This window comes from Petaurus breviceps, unplaced genomic scaffold (assembly GCF_028583685.1).
Source record: "Petaurus breviceps papuanus isolate PSGF00001 unplaced genomic scaffold, PetGlider_PUasm1.0 91041, whole genome shotgun sequence".
Lineage (NCBI taxonomy): Eukaryota > Metazoa > Chordata > Mammalia > Diprotodontia > Petauridae > Petaurus > Petaurus breviceps.
This window is the reverse complement of record NW_027187400.1, coordinates 16,506,204-16,529,822: the sequence shown is the minus strand read 5'-3', so window position 1 is coordinate 16,529,822 and position 23,619 is coordinate 16,506,204. Positions and strand designations below refer to the sequence as shown.

The window sequence follows — 23,619 nt, the reverse complement described above, 5'->3', positions numbered from 1 at the left end:
ACATCCTAAGTTCTAAGGGCCCTCCCAGCTCTGACAACCTGTGTTCTAAAGGCCATCCCATCTTTGGCATTCTCTATTCTAAGACCCTCCTATCTTCTCTGTTCTAAGGACCCTAGCAGCTCCAAACATACTATGCCATGCTAAGATCTCTCCTAGCTCTGGCTCTCTGGCCTCTCCTGTCTCTCCCATCCCTAGGAGTCAAACAAGGTGAATCAGGGCATACGCCTCAGCTCTGCTGTTGAGCGTCCCCCCATGAGGTTCCTGCCTCAGCAGTGGGGGGTATCAGATGCTATGTTGGAAAGAGCTTTGGCCCCTGGCCTAGAAGTGGGCCGTGGGTGAGGGATGGAAGGAAAGAAAATTTCAGAAAAAAAAAGAAAAAAAACCCTCTCAGGAATTAATTGAAATTAAACAACTCTGAACCTCCATATGGTAAAGCAGACACCTAGTGTTCAGAAAATAGGTTGAACAACATATTAACTGAGAGGTGAGGGAGGAAATGAGGGGCTCAGTCTTTGAGCTTTGCTGCATGCCAACATCCTGGCCCCATCGCTCCCCCCAGGCCTTCCTCCTCCTATTGTTTGGAGGAGTGGGAGGGGGCTGGAGCTGGGAGTGTGTGTGTGTGCTCACATGTGTGTGTATGTGTACTTGCACACACGTGTGCACTCATGCATGTTGGGGGAGAAGACGGTGAGGGCATGTTTCTTCAGACACTTTCTGGAATTTTCAGTCTCTTGAAGTTGTTTTCCTCATGGAGCCACAGAATGAGTGTTTGTTGACACTGCAGGTGGAAGGCCCAGGCTTGAATCCTTTTTTTTTTTTTTGAGCAATCAGGGTTAAGTAACTTGCTCAAGGTTACACGGCCAGTTATTTCTGGGTGTGGTGCTAAGTGTCTGAACCTGGATTTGATCCCAGGTCATCCTGACACTGGGACTGGTGCTCTTACTCACTGAGCCACCTGGCCGCCCCTAAGCAATTGGGGTTAAGTAACTTGCTCAAGGTTACACGGGCCAGGTGTGCCCCAGGCTTGAATCTTGCCTCTGGTATTCACGGTGACCTTGTGCTTTCGTAATAGTAATAAATATATTCTGTAGTTAGCCTGAGTGTGTAAATACAGACTCACAATTGGACCATTCCCAGAGAAGAGCTTTGCAGGCCTGAAAGGGCTACGGATGCCATTACTATTGTCATCATGCTTTATTTTTGAAGCGCTTTGCTCCTCATACGTGAGGAAGGCATACTTACTTCCCAATTATCTCTCTTTTCCAAGTGGGAGCCTGAGCCTCAGAATAGTTAAGTGACCTCCCCAGGGTCAACCAGCTGTTTGAACTACTTACAGGATAATAGGTGTAGAGATAGAATGGCTTTAGTCCAGCCCCTTCATTTGACAGATGAGGAAACTGAGGCCCCAAAGAACTGTGTCTAAAGCAGAATTTGAACTCAGGTCCCCCTGATTTTAGGTGTAGTGCTCTCCTCTCTCACTACATCGCACTGTTTCTCTCAGTCCTGGGTTCCTCCTGAATCTCCAGCGATCCTCCCATGACACCACTCTGTTTCTCTGAAAATTACTTCTAGTCTAAGGGGACATTAACTCTCTTGCTCTGCTGCCTTTGGCCTTCAGTTTCCTGGTCTGTAAGTGATCTGAGGATTCTTCTGGCTCTAAAGCCTGTGATCCTGTATTCATGGTGGGTTTTTCCAGCTCCTGGCTCTTCTCACTGATCCATTCCCCCAGATACCTGAAAACAGCCTGGCCTGCCCCCATCTTTAACCCAGTTCTTTATTTCTGATGCATTTAGTGGGCTACCATAAACCTCTTCGTCCACCTGACACTCTGGAGGATGGTTAATAACAATAATTTACATTTTATTAGCACTGTTCTCACCACCCTGCAAGGGAAATATCAGCCCCATTTTATAGATTAAAAAAAAAAAGCAAGGCTGGAAAAGTTAAGTGACGAGCTAGTCAATATGAGAGCTGGGATCTGGACTCATCTCTACTGACACCTTCTTCTTTTCATGGAACCAAGGTATCTCTGCCCTCCAGTAGCTTGCACTGACCTGATGGCATGCTCATATGTGTCTGTGTGTGTCTGTGTGTTGGTGTGAGGAAATATGTTTGGAAACAAGGCCCCATGTCCGTTCTGTGAGAGATGAGGTCATGTTTGGTGTGACAAACCCCAGATGTGTGTGGAAGGGAAGAGATTACCATTAATTCCCCTCTGACTTCAGCAGTCTTGCAAATACCTTTTTAAAGTCCCACCAGGGCCAGAAGCAGGCTTATTACTGCTCCAGAGAAACCAGAATAGATTTCTCTGCTGTATTTGTATTTAATTGAATTCTGAGAGATCACATGCAGGCAGGGTAGACCTGTGCCCACTGCTTCAGATCAAGTTTAATTCTGGACCGACACTTTTGACTTTAGCTCAGCTTGGTGATTCTGAGACTGGCAGGGGTTGCTGTGGGTCAACAAGAGGATGACTGGATATGGGGCATGAAGGCCTGCTCCCTTCTAGCTGGGTGACCTGGGGCAGGTTGCTTAACTAATCTGAGGCTAACTTTCTTCATCCTTAAAATGAAGGGAGGGTAACTAGGATTTCTCAGACCTCAGTATCCCTAGGATCCTTCATAGCCATGAAATTCTCTGTTCTAAGGGCTTTCCAGCTCTGACATTCTATTTTCTAAGGCCCCTCCCAGCTCTGACATTCTGTGTTCTAAGGGCCCTCCCATCCCTGACATTCCATGTTCTAAGGGCCCTTCCAGCTCTGACGTTCCATGTTCTAAGGGCCCTCCCAACTCTGACATCCTGGGTTTTAAGGCTCCTCCTAGCCCTGGCATCTGACATCCTGTGTTCTAAGGGTCCTCCTAGCCCTGGCAATCTCTGTGCTAAACTCCTTGCCCCAGACATTCTGTGATTTCCTCTGATCCTCTGAACTCAGCAGGGATACTTAGTCTTTTGTCAGCTGTGTGCCAGCAGGGGCCCTAGCCTAGGTACCCTATGGACTGAATCTCCATCTTGTCTCCTTGTCCATCTTGCTGTGATCCCTCCAAGAAGCAGTATCACTCTGTACCTCTGAGTTTGGGGATAAGGGTGAAGGGTGTCAAGGGTCTTATGGAAACACAGGAGCAGGCAGTAATGTTATTGGAGGGCTAAGGAATTGAGGATTTCCTTGAACTAGGATCCATTAAGGACACAGCATTTGCAATGTTTTACCCTAGGAAGATGAAGATGGGAAATGATATAGGCCTTGAGCTTATGGTCTAATAGTATGAATCATAGCCTCCGAGGTAGCCCTGAGGCGGTGGAGACCAATCAACATCTGAACATAATCCTGTAGAACCTCCACAGGCGGCTGTCCAGCCTTTGCTTGAAGACCTCAGCTGAGGGCAAGGCAAAGCATAGGAAGGGGAGGCAGTAAGCATTTATTAAGTGCTTGCTGTTTTCCAGGCACTGTGCTAAATGCTTGGGCTACAAAAGCAAGAAAAAACAAAGACAGTCCCTGCCCTCAAGGAGCATACACTAGAATGGGAAAATATAAGACACAAAGAGGGAATTGAAAAGAGAGGGGAGGGGTGGAGAAAGGAGGAAAGTATCTGCCGTGGGGGCAGAAGCAAAGCCAGGAAGGAATAAAGATTGTCCTGGGCACCTCCTCAAAATGGAGGTGGGAGAGAAGAGGGGGCCAACAAGGCAGAGAGATGTTCCAAGGCGAGAAGGTTGAAAAGCACCCGTGAGTGTTCCTGACTGAGGAAGCCCTAGATGTTGAGGCATCGTTGGCAAAGTCTAAAAGGTCAGAAGCTAACTCAGGAGGGCAAAAAAGACGGGAACAAAAGGTGAGGGGGAGCGTGCATGACCTCCTGAGGCCGTCCAGTCCACTTTGACACAACTCCATTTTTTCCCCTTACGTCAAATCTGATTCATCTTTAGAATTTCCACCCATTGTGCCTGGTTCTTCCATCTTGGAGCTGTTCTCCTGTTATCTGTGTCCTCAGCACTTAGCAGGGTCCCTGGCATCTAGTAAGCTTGTTGACTTAAATAGAGTAAGCCTAGCTCGCATTTAACGCTCCTCTTGACTATATAGTGGAAAACAGCCATCCCCCTGCCCACCAAAATGTCCTGGCACCACAGACTCCTATTATAGTCCTCCAGTGCTCTTGTATCTCTTTTCAGATAAACTGCTATTAAACTTTTACTTGGGAAGATGATTTTTTGAACCCAAATGCAGCATTTTACATTTATTCTTATTGCCTTTTGTCATAGGTCATTTGGGCTAATATTCAGTACTGTCTGGACCCTTTTGAAATGTCTGTTCTGTTAACTAATTTGTTAGTTGGTCTTGCAGTTTGGGGCATCTGTGGCTTCAATAAGCAAGCCATCTATGCACAGTTCCTGGCACAGAGTAGGTACCTAGTAAATGTCTATTGATTGATAGATTGATTGGAGTCATTGACCTGTGATCAGGACAAAGGAGAGCTCTCTCTCTATAAGAATATATGTATATATATGATATGAATATATTAAAGTATATATGAATATATATAATATATAAGCATATATGTAAAAGAATGTATATGTATCTATTTTTAAAAGAATACACACACACACACACACACACACACATATATATATAAATAAGAATACACATACACACATCAGAAAATCAGAAGAGCAAGAGGTATCCAGAAAGGCTTCTTGGAGGAGGTGATACCTGTGCGGGATTCTCAGGAGACTGGTGCTTGTTAAGCCATGTTGTGCTAGAGCCCCTTCTCCAGCTGGGGTGTCTCCCACATGGCAGATTTTGATGAAAAGAGGACAGCTTGATGGTGGTAATGGAGAGAAATGGAGAGAGGAGGAATCCCGCCTGTAGTTCTCACAACTCAGCATCATAATTGATATGCCTGACATATGAGAATTTAGATTAGACCTTGCATGGCAGCATTTAATTTGATTAATGATTTATCACTTTAATTGAGAGTTTTACTGAGAGATTATTCACTATGGGTAAGATGAAGGTTCCCAGACATTCCAAGGCCCAGAATTGCTTTAGGGGGAAGGAAAAACCTGGGTTTGAATTTCATCTCAAGCTGTCTGTGTAACCACCAGCTGGCCACCTCCCCTTGATGAACCTCAGCCCCTTACCTGTGAAAGAGGGAAAGGGCCTTGTGTAGGGCACATCTAGTTCAACTTCATTATTTCACAGTTGGAGTAACAGGGACCCACAGCCATTAGGTGGCATGGCCAAAGGCACAGAGGAAGTGAAGGGCATGAGGATTTGAACTCAGGGCTTTGACTCTGGATCCATGGCACAATTTTGCCACTTCCCTGGAAAGGTTGTTGTGAGGGTCAAATAAGAGAAGGTATGGAAAGCCATAAGCCTCAGTCATCATTGGGATTATTGTCTCCTGGCCCTGGGTGTGAGCTGTTTCCTTTTCTGCCTGCTGTGACTCCTGAGGAGGGCACCCTGGATGGTTCTCCCCAAATCTCCAGCCCAGGCATCCAGGTATAAGAGTTTGGCATCAGAACCTTGGCTTCACATATGACTCTGCTCCTTGACGGCTATGTGACAGTTTACAAATTGCTTCCTTTCTCTGAACCTTGAAGGCCACTGTATAAAATGAGGGGTGATCTCCAGGCAGAGACCAGCTGTAGATCTCCTTGGAGGAATGTATCAGATGCCTGTCTAGGGGGAAAGGTGGAGGCTTAGGGTGGGCCAGGGCCGTGGCCAGCTGGTAGGGGTGCAAAGCAAAATCTGAGATACTTTCATTGGCTCTGGGGGAGCTGAATGACATTTCCTCCCTCCTCCTTACTGGGATCTGTGGGAGAAGCTTCTAACTGCTCCCTCCAACCCCATGGAGGCCCACAGTAGCCCACCCTGTACCATAATCAGCGCCCAGGTTCCCTGGGGCAGACAGGTAGAGAAGACAAATCCTACTTTCTGTGAGCTGCCAATGAGGGGAGGGGGAGACAAAACCCATACCCTCAAGAAACTCCCAGTCTGAGGGGAAGAAGGTACATTCCCAGCCCTCCCAGGGCCTACAGTCTGATGGGCAGGAGCTTTCTCCACCCTGGGGGGTATTTCTCACCACCGCAGTGGAGTATAAGGCATCTCCAAGGACCTGAGCCCCTAGAACATTTGGTCTCCATGGATGGGCCTGCCCTAGAGACAATAACAGACTCTTTAGTAATGACTTGCCTTTTTTCCTTCTTCCAGGGAGCCAAACATTTCCCCTCTTGCTCTCTCCCATTACCCAGGGTACTCTCCTAGCGTTCCCTCCTCCCTGCCACTCTTATGCATCACTATTGTGCCATCTTAGAAAAGCAATTTTGTTGGACGTCTTGAGATCTCATCCTCTGGGGCTCTGCATCCTGATGGTGTTTGAGTGCTGAGTTCATTCATTCCTCTCCCCTTGAAGCCGCTGGGGGTGGGGAGGGAGGATGGCAGAGACTGCTGGCTTGTTCTCTCCTTGGATTGCCCTCTATCTTCCAGACCCTTCATCTGAGCAGGGAGCGCAGGGGTGGTTTAGATGGTCGGAGAGTGGACATATCAGAGGGTGGGAGGCAGGAGAGGGCAATAGTAGTGTTGGCCAATCTTCTTTTCCTAGGATCCAGGGTCTGTCAGTTCTGGCCTCGAGGTGGGGAAAGTCCAGGCTGTCTCTGGCTACTTGGGTCTGGACCACCCTCTCCTGACATTTGACCTGTTTCCTGTGTGTTACAGCAAAGCTTCGAGGCACACCAGGATGAGACGGCTAGTGTGACGCACATGGTGAAGGCAGGCAGTGGCGTTTGGATGGCCTTTTCCTTGGGATCCTCCATTCGTCTCTTCCACACAGAGACTCTTGAACACCTACAGGAGATCAACATTGCCACAAGGACTACCTTCCTCATGCCAGGTAAGCCTAAGGCCTAGAGAGACCCAGGACACTAAAGGTGTAGCCTGTCTATGGAGACATCTCAACTGCTAAGAGCTTTGTGTCTCCAGCTACCTCATGCATCAGATAAGGTTAGATAAGGTCTGTGAGATCCCTCCTTTTTTTTTTTTTTTTGCTTTTTGGAGGGCAATTGGGGTTAAGTGACTTGCCCAAGGTCACACAGCTAGTTTTCATGTTAAGTGTCTGTGGATTTGAACTTAGGTCCTCCTGACTCCAGGGCCAGTGCTCTATTCACTGTGCCACCTAGCCGCCCCTATGAGATCCCTCTTGCCTCTGACATTCTGTGTTCTAAAGCCCCATTTCATCTCTGACATTCTATGTTCTAAGGACCTTCCCAGCTCTGATGTCCTGTGTTCTAAGGCTCTCCTAGCTCTGACATCCTGTGTTCTAAGGCCCTCCCAGCTCTGACATTCTGTATTCTAAGGGCTCTCCCAGCTCTGACATTCTGTGTTGTAAAGTCTTAAAGTCTTCCCCCCCACCAGTCTTTGTTCCAAGATCCTTCTCAGTCTCAGATCTGAAACTCTTGGAGGTCCTTTCTAGCTCTTACAATCTATGTTCTAACATCACTTCCAAGACTATACATTCTCATCTTCCTTTCATCTCCCCAGTTTATGTTCTAAGATCCCTCTTGACTGTGACAGTCTCTGTTCTATTAACTGGCTTCAAGTTTGTTGTCACCCTTAGTTATGGTACAGACCAAGTGCATAAGTCAATGCCCACTGCAGAAGAGATTGTTAAGGGAATTTCTAGAATGCCTGGGATGTGATGACCAAGCCTCTGAGGATGGCCATGGTTACCTAACCTAGACCTGTCCCTGTCTCTTCTTCCCCCTCTGTCATGTCTGTCTGTGTAAAATCAGGTCATAAAAGCCCAAGGCAAACTCATAACAGGGAAGTGAAAAGGAGGAGGGTAGGGTGATCATGCCCCACCCTTGACCAGCTCTGCTTCTCCTGGTCAGCCCTTAGACACAGAACCACAAACCGATGGCTTGATTGATGATGAACGATGGAGGAGAGAATTAAAAAAAAATTAAAATTCTTTATATTTATTTGAGAAGGGAAATTGCTGATCAATTTCCTAAACCTTTCTCCTCTCCCACACCAAGTCAGTGACTAGTTTCTATCAGGGCACAGATGATGACAGGATGACCTCTGAGGAAGAAGAAAAAAGGGTCGATTGTAATGGGACACTGCTCTTGGGGTCAGAGGTCCTGGGCTTGAATCCTGACCTGTGTGTGACCTTGGGCAAATCACTGAACCCCTCAGTCATTCCCTCATCTTTAAAATGAGAAGATTTGAGATCCTTTCCAGCTCTAAAGCCTATTAATTGTGTGATTCTCTTCATAAGGGGAGTGAGGTTGGATGTTATAATCAACTTGCCCTCCCAGAGACTGGCTCCCTCTGCTTTTCTAGGGAAGCTTGCCAGGCCTGGGTAGGCTCTACCAGGGAGCTCAGAGCTGACATCTGGCTTGGGGGCTCTGGCTCTTTCCTGGTCGAGCAGCAGAGCTGCCCACCTCGATGAAGCAGGAAGCAAGTTCCCCTTCCCCAAAATGAGGATTTGTCCACCTTGAGCCCCAGTGCTTTCTAAAGTTTCCACCAGATGGACAGAACACAGGCTTGCGATGCCCTCAGCCAAGAAGTCAGTGTGTCGTAGAGGGCACCAGCTGCTCGGTCGTGTTTTTGCGGTCTTGTCCAAAGCCAGGCTTGGTACCTAAGTGCTTTGAGAGGACCCTGGGACCTACAGAGTTAGAGCCTGGAGGCCAGGAGCATGAGGATGATGGGGACTGAGCTAATTGCTACAAGATCCAGCCAGATGGTCTGGGCTGGACTGGTACTCAGTCTGACACACCCATATGCTGAGCCTGTAAAGGGCTGTCACTTTCTCTCTCGGGACAGGGTAGGTGTAGACCCATTTGTTGCAGCCTAGGGGAGGAAAGCCTCAGTCTTCAAACCAAGAAGGACCCATATCATACCAGTTAAAGAAAATAGGGAGGGTTACTTCACCTAGAGAAGGGAACAGGATAGCTCTTACCTATCGAAAGAGCTGTAGTGGTGAAAAAGACTTATTCTGTGTGACCTAAAGGAAGTCACCCACAGGAGGATGCCTGAATCCTAGATGTTGAGCTGGAAGGAATCTTTGGGGCCATCTCACCTCTCTCATTGGATAGATAGGCATGGATGCCCAGGGGCATATCGTGACTTGGCCAGGAAGTAGCAGAACTGAGATTTGAACCCAGGTCCACTGATTCCAAATAGAGGACACATTCTACTGCACCGTGGTTTTAGCTTTGTAGACAAAACTTTCTAACAACCTGAGTTGCCCAAAGGTAAATTGGACTACCTTGAAAGGAAGGATGACTGTCCTGTCCCTGGAAGGTTCCGGCAAAGGCCTTACTAAAGGTATGAAAGAGGAGGTTCCTGCTTTAGGCAGGAGCTGTACGTCAGAAAGGACCCAAGGCCCTCTCTGGCTCTGAGGCGTTGGAATTGATTGATGCTACGATCTGGAGAAGGGCGTCTTCTGAGGCCCCAGGGAGGAAGGAGGACGGCCAGATCCAGTCTCACTTGGAATGTGCTTTTTTCTGTTTCTTCTATACCTTACTCATATTATTGGTCAGCACCCCAAAGCCCTTTGGGTAGACCCTTTTATCTACAGGTAGAGATGAAGGATAATATCTGGAGACCACCACATGAGTGGTTCCAGAGCAGAGCAAGGGTTTATTGAAGGCTAGCATGGGGGTTGTTCCAGACCAGCAAGTGTAGTCATTGTAGACTAGCATGTGAGCCATTGGAGATTACCACCCTAGACTATTCTAGACCAGCATGGGAGCCATCAGACGTCACCATTCTAGACCAGAGTGAGCCATTCTAGACTACCAAGTGAACCATTGGAGATCACCATTCTAGACCAACATGCAAGTCATTGTACATCACCACTCTAGACCAAGGTGAGCCATTCTAGACCAGCATGCAAATGAGCCATTGGTGATAGCCATTCTAGACCAGAGGGAGCCTTGACCAGCACATGAACCATTGGAGATCACCATTCTAGACCATAGGTGTGAAACTCATGGCCTGCACAACTCATGAGTATAGCTCAGACCAGATCAGAATGTAAACAGGAAGTGTTTAAAAAATAAACGAAAATATAGTTCAACATAGCTAACATTAATCTGTGGTTTTCTAAGTCGACATGTGGGTCAGCTAAATGACTCAGTAGCTAGAGGGCAGGTCTGGAATGAGTTAGATTCATCTTCCTGAGTTCATACACAGCCTCAGGCACTTACCAGTTGTGTGACCCTGGGCAAGTCACTTAACTCTACTTGCCTCAGTTTCCTCATTTGTAAAATGAGCTGCAGAAGGAAATGATGAACCACTCCACTGTCTCTGCCAAGAAAACCTCAAATGGGGTCATGGAGAGTCAGACATGACTATAACAATGAAGTTAATATGTGGCTTGTGGGGATCTATTTCTATTTGAGATTGACTCCATGGTTCTAGACCAATGTGGGAGCAGTTCTAGGTCAGCATACAAACTCTTCTAGACCACTATGTGAATTGTTCTAGAGCAATGTACAGACCATTTTCTTACCAATTTTCCCCTTCCAGCCAGAAAGATTAAGCAGGATTCTTAAATTCTTTATTAGACATATTTTTAAAAGGCTTTTAAGTATTTTTCCCTTTCCCCCACACCACCAAATGAAGTAATTGCATAATTAGTAATAAATTTGTTTCTCCTGTAAATGTGGCCTTTTTTTTGCCCATGTTAAAAATTTATCACATTTCTTTCTCCCATCCCCCCCCTTTCCAGCCGTATGCCTGACTAGTATTAATGCATTTCTGAACCTTAACTCCCCCCTCCTCTTAACTAGACAGGTCATTAATAAAATGTTCTCCGAGAGCCAGAGCTTTTTAAAGTTGTATATCTACAGATAGATGGCTTTGGTGAGTTGAACACTGCAGCATGAACTCTCTGTGATAAAATATTTATCCACCATTAGAATTCCCCTCCCCCTTACTGTTTGTGAACGTCTCTCTGTCTTCCTTGGAGAGATGGCAGAGATCAGAGAGGGGCCCCAGGATGAGGTCTGCAGACAAGTCACCCTCCTGGCCCGACTCCCTCTGTGTTCTCTGCTTACTCACCCATCCAGCCTCCCACTACCAGACTCATTGCTTGAGACCTTCCAGGCTGGGGGATATTAACCTTCCTTGTGTCCTGTTCCCCTAGGGCAGTCTTGCAATGCCCAGGGACCCTTCTCAGAATCATGGTTTTAAATAATGGAGGGAAAATGCTAAATTTCAGTTAGAGGTTAGTGAAAGTAAAGCTGTTGTGGTTCTCCCCCCCCCCCCATCCAAGTTTATGGATCCCTTGAAATCTGTTTACAGGTCCTTGGGGCAGAGAGTCAGGTGGGATGAGGGAGTTTACTTGAGGTTAGTTATGCTTGTTCTAGGAGGTCTTGTGAGGGGCACAATATCCCTAGAACATTTCCTCTGACCAGCAGATGCCCCAGTACAAAGGAGGATAGGGAGGAATGTCAGATATGTGCTCCTGTAACTATTCATGTTTCTTTATGTTTTTATGGTCCAGAACCTTAGAACACAGAATGTCAGAGATGGGAGGGCCCTTAGAACAGAGAATGTCAGAGCCAGGAGGACCTTAGAACACAGAATGTCAGAGATGGGAGGGCCCTTAGAACACAGGATGTCAGAGCTGGGAGGGCTCTTAGGACACAGGATGTCAGAGCTGGGAGGGCCTTTAGAATACAGTGTCAGAGCTGGGAGGGCTCTTAGGACACAGGATGTCAGAGCTGGGAGGGCCTTTAGAATACAGTGCCAGAGCTGGGAGGGACATTAATCACCATCTAGTCTGACCACCTAATGTTATCAAGGAGGAAACTCAGTCTTAGACAGGCAAAATCCCCTGCCTAAGTTCACACTGAGTTTGTGATAAAGCTGGGACTCAAGCCCAGGCTGTCGAGCCCCTGGACTGGCGCTCTTTCCAGCACGCCAGGCTAGTCCTAACACACTCTGCTGGGCCCCAGGGCTCCTGCTAAGGCCTAGTGCTCAGCATCGCCTGTTGGATGGGAGTCTTCTAGTCAGAATCCCCTCACCTGCCCGAGGAGCTTCCCATCACCTTGGCCTTCTGTACCTCATGCAGCTCCATTTCTCTTGTCAGTCATTGCCTTGATTCTGATATTACTCCATTCTCCCCTTTGTTTCAGTAATACCAATGACCCTCTGAATTAATAGCACGTTTTCTTTCCGAAGGGACAAAGAACTTTATTGTGTTGTCACGTTATGGTCTATTAGGGGCTATAACATAATCCCCAGCATTTCCATAGTGGACACTCTTTGCATCCACTTTTTACTCCATCCTCATAGCTACCTAGTGAGGCAGGCAGGAGAGCTCGGTTTAGTTTCCCCATTTTACAGATAAGGAAAGTGATGCTCAGAAGGCTGACTGAGCCAAGGCTCTGAAATCTCAGCCTGGGCCCTTTCTTCTATGCCATTCAAATTCAACAGACCCTAATCAATTACTTCCCAGGTTGTGGGCATATTACCTTGCATTGTATTGTATTATCCAATGGTCAGATCAGTAATTGGGGTATAAGGTGGATGATGGCAGTCCTGCCTAAGGGGATCCTTCCTTTTGCTCCCCATTTTTTCTACCCCTGCTATGAGATTTCCACACTTATTCTACAATTGGGATGGAGGCAGCTGGGTGGTGCAGTGAATGGAGCTTCTCCCCCGAAGTCAGGAGGACCTGAGTTCATAACTGGCCTCAGGAACTTCCTAGCTATATGACCCTGGGCAAGTCACTTAACCTTTTTGCCTCAGTTTCCTCATCTGCAAAATGAGCTGGAGAAGGAAATGGCAAACTACTGCAGTATCTTTGCCAAGAAAACCCCCAAAGGGGTCACAGGGAATTGGACTTGACTGAAACTACCCAACAACAAAAATTCTACAAGCATGATTTGGGAGGGGATTGATTTAAATACTTTTGGTTTAGTTTTGTAGCGATAGGGGAGAGTGGGACTGGGTGGTAAAGAAGGCTAATACACAAGGCCTAAGTACAGTGCTTTAGAGTCAGGGGACCTCGGTTCAAATGCACTCATGTAAGTATGTGAAGTGTGAATGCCGTCGCTAGAGCACCAGGGCCTGGACTCAGGAAGACCTGAGTTCAAATCCAGTCTCAGACACTTAACTATCTGTGTCACCCTGGGCAAGTCACCTCACCTCTGCCTGCCTCAGTTTTCCCATCTGTAAAATGGGGATAATAACAGCCCCTACCTCCTGGAGTTGTTGTGAGGGTCAAATGAGATTTTAATTGTAAAGTACAGAGCCTGGCACATTGTTAGTGTTATGTAAATATTAGCTGCTACGATGATGAGATAGACTCCAAATGCCTGCCAGGCCAGTGCCCTCTCCAGTACACCATGCAGCCCTCTCCATGGTCCTGATCGTTGGCCCCTTCTATGTCCTCCCAGGTCTCACACCTGTCACTGTACCCTCCTCCCTGCCTTCCCTAGCCCACTTTCCAGCCTGGAGGGGAGCCAGGGGCCCCGCCTTGCCGTACCCTCCCTCTCCCCTTCTTTCCCACGACCACTGCTCTTCCTAAAAGGAGGAGACAGCACGGGGCTGATCATGCAGCAAGAACTAATCCGGCCTGACATCAGGAACATGTTAATTCACGGCAGCGAATTATCCCATTTCATTGTCTGTGCCTGGAAACAACAGGGTGCGCTGTTTGAGCAAAGCAGAGGCATTCATGCATCCAGAATGTAAAACGGAGCCTGGAAACAGGGGCCTCGCAAGGGTTTGTTGGTGCATCAGCTCTCATGATTCTTCCTGCCCTGCTCCAGCCCCCGGCCTTCCACTCTGCTGCCCTTCTCTACTCCTCCTGGGCGCCAGGGCCTCGTTCAAGTAGGCCGGGCTGACCTGGCCAGTTCCTGTGCACCTGGGCCAGCCCTTCTGCCCTGATCCTCTGAGGGCATCTGCCCAGATGAGTCCAGCATCCCTGACAAATGGGCCTCAATCAGTAGCTCAGCAGAAAGCCACTGAGTGTTCTCTATGTACCACGCGCTGGGCTCGGCGATGGCCATCCCGGCCTCCAGTGAAGAAAGGGGCGGGGGGAGCTCCCCCCCTTACAGCTGCTGGTCCCTTGTCTGTGGATGGCAGGGAAGGCTTAGTCACCTTTGTTCACTTGGCTGAGCAAAGTGGGGCAAGTCACTTAATTTCTCTCAGCCTATAAGACTTTGTCATTCAGTTGTTTTTTTAGTCATGTTTGACTCTCTGTGACCCCATTTGGAGTTTTTTTGGCATCTCCTCTCAGCCTATAAGACTTTGTCATTCAGTTGTTTTTTTAGTCATGTTTGACTCTCTGTGACCCCATTTGGAGTTTTTTTGGCATCTCCTTCTCCAGCTCATTTTACAGATGAGGAAACTGAAGCAAACAGGGTTAAGTGACTTTCCCAAGGTCACACAGCTGTAAAGTGTCTGAGTCTAGATTTGATGAGTCTTTCTGGCTCCAGACCTGGCACTGTGCTGCCTTAGGTGCCCCGTGTATAAAATCTGGATGATGGAGGCAGCCACGTCATAGGGTTAACTGTGAGGATCAAAGGAGATAATTCATGCGCAGTCCTGGAGAAGCTTTAAGGTGCTGTGTTTAGGGGTAACCGTTAGTTACACTGCAGTGTAAACCAGTGCAGTATCTTTGCCAAGAAAACCCCCAAAGGGGTCACAGGGAGTTGGACGTGACTGAAACCACTGAACAGCAAAAATTCTACAAGTATGATTTGGGGGGGATTGATTTAGATACTTTTGTAGCGACAGGGGATTTTGGGACTGGGTGGTAGAGAAGGCTATATACAAGGCCTAAGTACTAGCTTAAGAGTTGGGGGACCTAGGTTCAAATAAACTCATGTAGGTATGTGAAGTGTGAATGCCGTGGCTAGAGCACCAGGGCCTGGACTCAGGAAGACCTGAGTTCAAATCCAGTCTCAGTCGCTTAAATAGCTGTGTCACCCTGTACACTCTGGAGGCCTGTCTGCCATGCGGCTCCCATTCCTCTCCTGGCCTCTACCCAGAGAGATGGTGGAGCCAGTTCTGACCAGGGAGCTGCTGGTTAAATGTCCAGAGTGAGCATTTTATACCCTGGAAATTGGCAAATGCTACAGATCAAGGCTTGACTTAATGATCTAAATAATAAGTTATTTGTTATGGATTGTCTAGACTTTAAAAAATGATAAAGAAAATGCTAATGATGCAAATTAAAGTAGAAAGGTGGAAAGGGTGGGAAAAAGTTTGTTTCTTTTTTTTTTTTCACTTTTACCAGCATACAATTACATGCATTGTCCTAGGTTCTGTGTTACCTAGTACTTTTTCTTCTCTCTAATGCAGAGTCCAAAAGGGAAAACAGCAGCCCCTAATAGAAAGGTCCGGGTTACAAATGGGAACACCTGGATCCCCGGGGCCCAATTCCCAACACTCACTGTCTTTGTGACCTTGGTCAAGTCACACCCTTATCCTCAGCCCCAGGCTCCTCCTCTGTAAAATGGGGATAATAAGATGACATAGCATTTAGAGCTGGAAGGGACCTTAGAGATTGGTCTTGTCCAGAGTCTGTTAACCTGAACTTTTTAAAAAGTATTTTTTATATATTAAAAAAATATTTTTATAACTGTATTTTGATATAAGTAGTTCTCTTTGTAATCCTTGACATTTTGTTTTATGCATTTAAAAACACAAGGAGGGTTAAGATAATACACAAAAAGGGTTAAGAGGCCCATGATTTCAGAGATAGGGAAACTGAGGCCCAGAGAGTTGAAAGCACTTGTCCAAGGTCACATAGAGTCTATGCAGCAAAGCCGGGATGGAGCCCAGGTCCTCTGATGTCAAATCCAGCAATCTATTGCACTGTGCTTCCTCAAGGAAGCCTTCTCCTATATCTGAGTCTCAGTTTCCTCATCTGTAAAATGGGGACAATTAAATTAAAATTAAGTTAAAATTTGCACTACTTCCTTCCCAGGGGTAATGTGAGGATCTTGAGATATAAATGGCTTTCACAATAATAATAGCAACAAAAGTTAATACCTTAATAGTACTTTTGTTATTTATTTTCTTTTTTAATTAATTAATTTTTAGTCTTTAGCATTCACTTTTATTAGGTTGTGAGTTCCAAATTTCCCCCATCCTTCCATATAGTATTTTTAAAATTGGCAAAGCATGTTAGGGATGTTCTTTGCCAGCAGCAGTTCTAAAAGCTAGCATGCACGTGGCGATTTAAGAATTACAAAGTGCTTTACTCTTGTTACCTGGTATGGCTCTCACAACAGTCCTGGGAAGGTGGCAGGGTTATTATCATTCCCCCAACCCTCCATCAGTAGGGCAGCAGCCTGTGATTTTGACGGCGTGGAGTTGCCTTCCACTCAGGAACATCTCAGCCCTTCCCTTACTGAGACTCAGAGAGGAGGTGTGCCCATGGTCACTGAGTTGACAGGGACAGGTGGGATTTGAACCCTGGTTTTCCTGACTGCAAACTGAAGGCTCAGCTCGTGAGGCCTGCATGGCTCCCCTTTATAACCACAAAGTCCTAACTGTTCTTAACCTTCTTGTCTGTCTTCCCAGGCCAGAAGCACGTCTGTGTGACCAGTTTGCTCATCTGCCAGGGCCAGCTCTGGGTGGGCACTGACCAGGGTATCATCGTTCTGCTGCCTGTTCCCCGACTGGAGGGTATCCCCAAGATCACAGGTGAGACCTAGCACTCCCCTTCCCCTCCCACCCCAACTACCTCCACCAAAGGGCTGCTACCTAGGAAGGGGGGAGGGGCTTAGCCTGCTCTTCTGTTGTATGTGGGTCAGAGATCTGGGGTCATTTGAACAGGAAATAAAATCACTCTCATTTCTGATCTAGTCCTTTTAAAGTCTACAATGGCTTTTTGTTTCAACAAACCTGTTTGGCATTCAAAGTCCTTTATAACCTGACTCTAGCCTTATTTTGTGTTATTCTCCAAATTGACCTCCCAGATGTTCTTCATAGAAACATTCCAATTCTCATCTCCAAGCCTTTGCACAGGCAGTCCCCAATGCCCATAATGCCCTCACTACTCACCTCTGACTTTTAGGATTCTTAGATTCCTTCAAAGCTCAGATTAAGTACCACCTTTTTCATGAGGCCTTTCCTGGTCCCTCTCTCTCCCGGCTCCCAACCCCCTGCCAGCTACTAGTACCTCCCCGACAAACTGTCTTGTATTTGTCCCCCCCCCCCCCCCCCCCCCCCCCCCCCCCCCCCCCTCCCTCTCTCTCTTTCTCTCTCTCTCTCTCTTCTCTGCTCTTCTTTTCTCTTTTTCTCTCTCTCTCTCTCTCTCTCTCTCTCTCTCTCTCTCTCTCTCTCTCTCTCTCTCTCTCTCTCTCTCTCTCTCTCTCTCCCTTCTCCCACTCCCCCTTATAGAATAAAGTCTTGTTCAGGGCACGGCCTGTTCTATCTCTGTCTTTATATCTCTGTGCCTAGTATAGTTCCTGGCACATAGTAGCTGCTTGATTAGTGTTTCTAGCTTGTTTGTTATCACCCCCGTTTTATAAAAGGGAAAATGGAGACTCAAAGAGATCATAGTATCTAGGGCAGGGGTGGGGAGCCTGTGGCTTTGAGACCCTCTAGGTCCTCAGGTGAGGCCATTTGACTTCACAGAACAAATCCTTGAGATTGCTAGCTGTGGGAACTTTCACTCTCTGCATTGCTCCTAAAATAAAGGGGCAGCAGCATAGATTCTGTTAGGCTGCAAAGTAAAGTAAAATCCCAATACTTGGGGTTTGTTCTGTGAAGTTTGGGTTTAGTCAAAGGGCTGCACTTGAGGACCTAGAGGGCCACACATGGCCTCGAGGCCCCAGGTTCCCCTCCCCTGAATTCTAGAGCTTGACAGGTTACAAGGTTATAGATCTAGAGCTGGAAGGGGATCAGAGACCAGCCAGTAACACCCCTCTATATTTACAGCTGAGGAAACTGACCCAGGGCAGTTAAATGACTCTCCAAAGTCATGCAGGTCATGCGTATCAGAAGTGGGATTTGAACTCAGGTCTTCTGACTCTGGAGCCAGGATTCTGTCTACTTTTCTTTGCAGCCTTCCAAAATCTCTGCTACTACCTCTTCATTTTAGGTGCAATGCAGAGAGTGAAAGGTTCCACAGCTAGCAAGCACCTAACTAGAATGTGCCTCTGGGTCTCCTACATCCAGACCTCCATCCTGGGTGGCCTTTGGGTTGCTTGAAGCCTCCAGTATGCCCTTTTCCTCAGCACTGACCTAGTCATGTCCTTGGCTGTCTTGTGTGTGGACTGCTGATGTTGGTACCTTTGCTGAGTCAGGCCCTAAGCAGACACAGGCAGTGACTGTGTGGACCCCTGGCAATGCTAACCCTTTGACCCCCTTAGCCACACTCCATGGGGATCTATGGCCCCAATTCTATTTATCAAACCCCAACAACCCTAGTGTCAATGATGGAGTTCTCCATCATAGGGTAGGGGAATGAGCATTGGTTCTGGAGGCCTGTCTTCTGATTCTAGCTCTATTCCTTTCTACATGGGGATAATTTGAGACAAGTGCTTGGAGACCTCACTTTCCTTTTCTGTAAAGTAAGGGGATGGTACAACTAATTGGTGTCTAAGGTTAGCCTTACATACCTGATTAAAAAATGAAATTGTATTTCTTTTCAGTTATCTATGACTTATAATTACTTAAGCCCCTCTGGATTTTCATCTTCTCATCAGTAAAAGAAGTAACTATGTCCAGAGTAGAGAGAGTTGGCCTTAAAGTCAGGAGGTCTGGATTAAAATTCTGTCTCTCCAACATACTGGCTGTGTGACCTTGGGCAAGTCCACTGACCTTTCAAGGTCTTGGGCAGATCCCAAAGACTATGAAATTGCAGAGTATGCGCTGAACTGCCTTGGTGAGGGAGATTCCTTACCTACACATTCCCTTTACTAGCAAAATCACAGCCCCAGTAAGAACAAAAATTGGGGATAATGTTTTAGTATTGTCAATTTTGCAAGGCTGTGAGGAAGGCTTTAGAAACCTTAAAGCATGTGAGTTATTGGTTCTGTGAAGCATAAAATGAGGGATTACATTAGTGGATTACATTATCTCCAAGGCTCCTTCCAGCTCTGACATTTTCTGTTCTAAGGCCCTCCCAGCTTTGGCATTCTTGGTTCTAAAGGTCCTCCAAGCTGTGACATCCTGTGTTCTAAGGGCCCTCCCAGCTCTGACATCCTGTGTTCTAAGACTCCTCCGATCTCTGACATTTCACACCCTAAGGTGACTTTTAGGTGTAGCATTCTGTGTTTTGATGTCCCGGCTATAAATCCTTGCATCAGCATTTGTCTTAATAGTCACCCCTTGCCCACTCTCCTCTATCCCTACAGGAAAGGGCATGGTCTCCCTCAATGGTCACTGTGGGCCAGTGGACTTCCTAGCTGTGGCCACCAGTACTCTGGCTCCAGATATCCTGAGGAGTGACCAAGATGAGGCAGAGGAAGAGAAAGGTGAGGGTCCATCCCATGAGCCCCCTCCACCTGCACCGGATAGCCACCCAACCCGAGAGCTGGTCCATAAAAAGGGCATTCTCCTTCAGTACCGCCTGCGCTCCACGGCACACCTGCCAGGACCCGTCCTCTCGGTACGAGACCCCCCAGACCCCGATGGGACAGCCCTGGCCCACAGTGAGGAAGATGGCTCTATCTACGAGATGGCAGATGACCCCGACGTCTGGGTCCGCAGCCGGCCCTGTGCCCGCGATGCTCACCGTAAGGAGATCTCCTCGGTGGCTATCATCTCCGGAGGGCAGGGCTACCGCAACTTTGGTGGTGGCGGAAGGCCAGCCTTGGGCAGCGAGACAGACAGCACCCTACTCATTTGGCAGGTTCCCTTGATGATCTAGACCACCCTCACTCCACCAGCTTCACTCGCTCTTGCTCGTCTCCCACAGTGCCTTGCACTGCTCTGGGACTGGCATCATGCCACCCTGACCCCCTGGGCATTGATTTCCCACAGTGCCCCTTCCTCTATTTTCTGTCAGGCTGGGGTCAAACTGGGACAGAAAGGAGGTGACCTCTTCATGTGCCAGCTGCTTCGTAGGGTGAAATAGGGCTTAAGGAGCTCTCTTGGCAGAAGGGGAGAAAACTTTTTTTAAAACAAACTTTCAAGGGGTGTTTTTTTTTTTTTGGTTTGGGGTTCTAGGTATGGGAGGGAATCTTTGGAGAAAATGGTCTTTTAAAATAAATATATATATACGTTTTTTTATATGTGTATATATATGTGTGTATATATATATACATATATGAACATCACAACTGCCAATCAAAATACTGTCCTTATGGGCTCAAGGGCAGGATTAGATTTTACAAAGCTCACCTCTCTAAAGCTGTGTGTTTGTGCAAGGGTATGTGTGAGTGTGTGAGTGTGTGTGTGTGTGACACAGAGAGATGCGCGCCTCTGTATAAATAAATAAGTATATATAGTGTATATTATTTATGTATAAATAAAGTCTGTATATATTGGTGCATCAGGAGAGATGAAAATAAAGGCATGGCTGATGTCTGTATTTGGGTTGCGCTTCCTTAGCATGGGGTGGGGTCCCTTCTAGTCCCACTTGGCTGCACAGAAGTTTGCACAGAGGAATCCGGATCTCTGCAGCAAGAAGGATTAAAGATAGATTCCTCCACAAGAGAAACTTCCTCCCTGTTGTTCTTAGGTGTGGGAAGTGACCCTAAAGGAACTTGTGGGGCGGAATCCTGGCTCTGGGGTGGGACTGAAGGGACTATCTCGACCTGCAGCCAGTCAGGGAGAGGAATGAGGTGCTCTTGGGAAAAATAGCCAGACCTTTGACATTGCCTCTCAAGCTCTCTATCCTTGTAGACAAGATCGAAGGGTATGGGCTACAATTTTGTTGTTGTTTAGCTGTTTTCTGGTCATGTCTGACTCTTTGTGACCCCATTTGGGGTTTTCTCGGCAAAGATACTGGGGTAGTTTGCCATTTTCTTCTCCAGCTCATTTTACAGAAGAGGAAACTGAGGCAAATAAGGTGAAGTGACTTTGCCCAGGGTCACACAACTGGTAAGAGATCAGATTTGAACTCATGAAGATGAGTCGTCTTGACTCCAGTTCAGGCACTCTGAGCACAGTGTGCAGGTGGCGCCATCTAGCTGCTCCATGGGCTATAGTAGTGATTCTCAGAGTACAGTTCGGGGACCCTTGAGGGTTTCTGAGACTTATTCAGGGGATCCTCAAGGTCAAACCTAGGTCAAAACAAGGTCAAAGACACTGGGGTGGTCTGCCATTTCCTTCTTCAGCTCATTTTACAGATGAGAAAACTGAGGCTAACAGGGGTAAGTGAATAATTCAGAGAATCCTCAAGGTCAAAACTATTTTCATAGTAGTATGAAGATTATATAACCTACATCAAGGAATGTTCTTTGAGGGAGAGTATCCTCAGTACTTTTTAAAAGTGTAAAGGTTTCCCGAGACCAGAAAGTTGGAGAGCTTCCTGGGCTATAAGATAGTATAATTTGGAAATCTGGAAGTGGTTGAATGTTTGTTGAAATGGATGGAACTCAGAGCCTGAAGTCACGAAGACCTGAGTTCAAATCTAGATTCAGATGCTTCCTGTGTGACCCTAGTTAAGTCACTTAACCTCTTTCTGCTGCAGGTTCCTCAGCTGTAAAGTGAGGATCATGAAAACACACCTGCTTTGTTTTGGGGGTCAAAAGAGATCATATTTCTAAAGCACTGATCACAAATTGTATGTAGTGGTTAATAAATGTATGTAGGTGCTTACTAAATATTTGTTCTTCCTTTGCCCTCCAAAAAGTAGTTGTTATTAGGGAGATGTTAGCTTGCAGGTCAGTCTCCAGTGGAGTGCCCCAGGGTTCTGTGTCTTTGGAATTATCCCATTCAACATTTTCATCGGTGACTTGAATGAAGCTATGGACTATGTGTTCCTAGATTTATCATAGAAGGTGACATAGCACAGTAGAGAGAAGACCTGTGTTTAGATTTAACCTATTTACTGGTTATGGGTCATGGGCAAACTCTGTAAGCTCTCTGTGCTCTAGGAAGCTCTCCAAATGCTGTAAGTTCCAGAGAATGTCCCAGTTTCCTTTGCTAGAGAGAGTTCCCTATGCCAATTAGTCAATAAACTTTTATCGAGTGCCTACTGTTTGCTAGGCACTGTGCTAAGCCAGGGAGAAACAAAAAGAGGCAAAAGACAGTCCCTGCTCTCAGAGAGCTCCCCATTAATGGGGCTGACAACATGCTAACAAATGTATACAAACTAGCTTATATACAGGATGGATAGGAAATAATTAAGAGGAAGGCACTGAAATTAAGAGGGGTGGGGAAGGCTTCATGTCAAAGATGGGGCCAGTGATACTTGAAGTCTAGCTGCCATCCCTCACGTCAGAGTCCGCCCTTTGGTTCTGAAAATCACCCTCATGAGTCCGAGATGGACTGGACTGTGGTTCCATGACAAAGATCTGGGGGTTATAGTGGACCACAAGCTCAAGATGAGTAAACAGTGTGCCATGATGCTAATGCCATGCTAGGCTGCGGTAAGTGGAACCATGGTAACCGGGATGGACGGCTTAGTGGTTTGAGAGCTCTGCTCACAGTCAGGAGGATCTGAGTTCAGATTCCACAAGGCAAGTCACTTTACCTTGAAGTACCTTTAGACAACTTTCTAAGACTTAGGTTGCAGATGAGTTGCTAATCTGCACCATTGGAAAGAGTTTCCATACCAGGAGTCCCTTCCCTACTCCAGTGAAATCACATCTAGGCAAACATAGACAAAACCAACCCCAGTGACCCTAACAAGGGAAGTAACAGTAATGGTACATTCTCTTCATCAAGCCACACCTGGAATGTCATTCTGGGGGTGGGGGGAGTGTCCATGTTTTAGGAAAGATGTGGACAAGGTGGAGACCACCCAGAAAAGGGAGACCAGGATGGTGAGAGGACTGGATATTCAGTGAGAGGAGAAAAGACCAAAGAGTCTAAGGTCCATTGATCTGAGTACTGATTGAGTATTTACTATATGTTAACTGATAGATTATCTCCAACTACATTGGAGATGCAAAGACCGATGTGAAACAGTCCCTCAAGGTGCTTACATTCAATGACACCCATTTTCAAAGTATTTGAGGGGCTGTCATGGGAAGGTGTAAGCTAGACTCATTCTGCTTGGCCCCAGAAGACAGAATGAGGAGCACTGGGTGGAAACTGTGCAGATAATAATTTCGACTTTGTGCCTGATGGAAAAAAAAATGTCACCCAAATCAGAACTTCCCCAAAGTGAAAAAAGCTGCATTAAGAGGTAGTGAGCTCGTCATCAACAGAGGTCTTTAGGAACAGGTTGGGTGGGGCAGCTAGGTGGTACAAGGATAGAAGTGCCAACCCCGGAGTTAGGAGTTCAAATCTGGTCTCAGACCACTTTTGAGCTGTGTGACCCTGGGCAAGTCACTTAACCCCGATTGCCTAAAAAAAAAGGTTAGGGGACTACTAATCAGCATCATCTCAGAGGGTATTTTTATTCTGGAATCAATCATTGAGTCAACAAGCATGGAATGGATTGGAAACCAGCTGGATTCTGTGGTCTTAGTTTGTTTCTTTGGGGCTCAATTTTCTCATCTGGGAAATGAGGAGGTTGGACCATGTGATACTGT

At 46.8% G+C, this 23,619-nt stretch overlaps 1 protein-coding gene across 4 annotated transcripts in view; it reads left to right on the top strand.

The window, feature by feature from the left end:
- ARHGEF10L (Rho guanine nucleotide exchange factor 10 like) overlaps window positions 1–20,504 on the top strand; it is a 224,909-nt gene extending 204,405 nt beyond the window's left edge. For all 4 annotated transcript variants that reach the window (XM_069078397.1, XM_069078396.1, XM_069078399.1 and 1 more), the window contains 3 exons: window positions 6,707–6,881; window positions 16,544–16,666; window positions 19,327–20,504. In XM_069078397.1, the coding sequence (XP_068934498.1) occupies window positions 6,707–6,881; window positions 16,544–16,666; window positions 19,327–19,841 (813 nt within the window). In that variant the 3' untranslated portion in view covers window positions 19,842–20,504. The remainder of the gene's footprint in view (window positions 1–6,706; window positions 6,882–16,543; window positions 16,667–19,326) is intronic.
- Window positions 20,505–23,619: the final 3,115 nt, after the last annotated feature.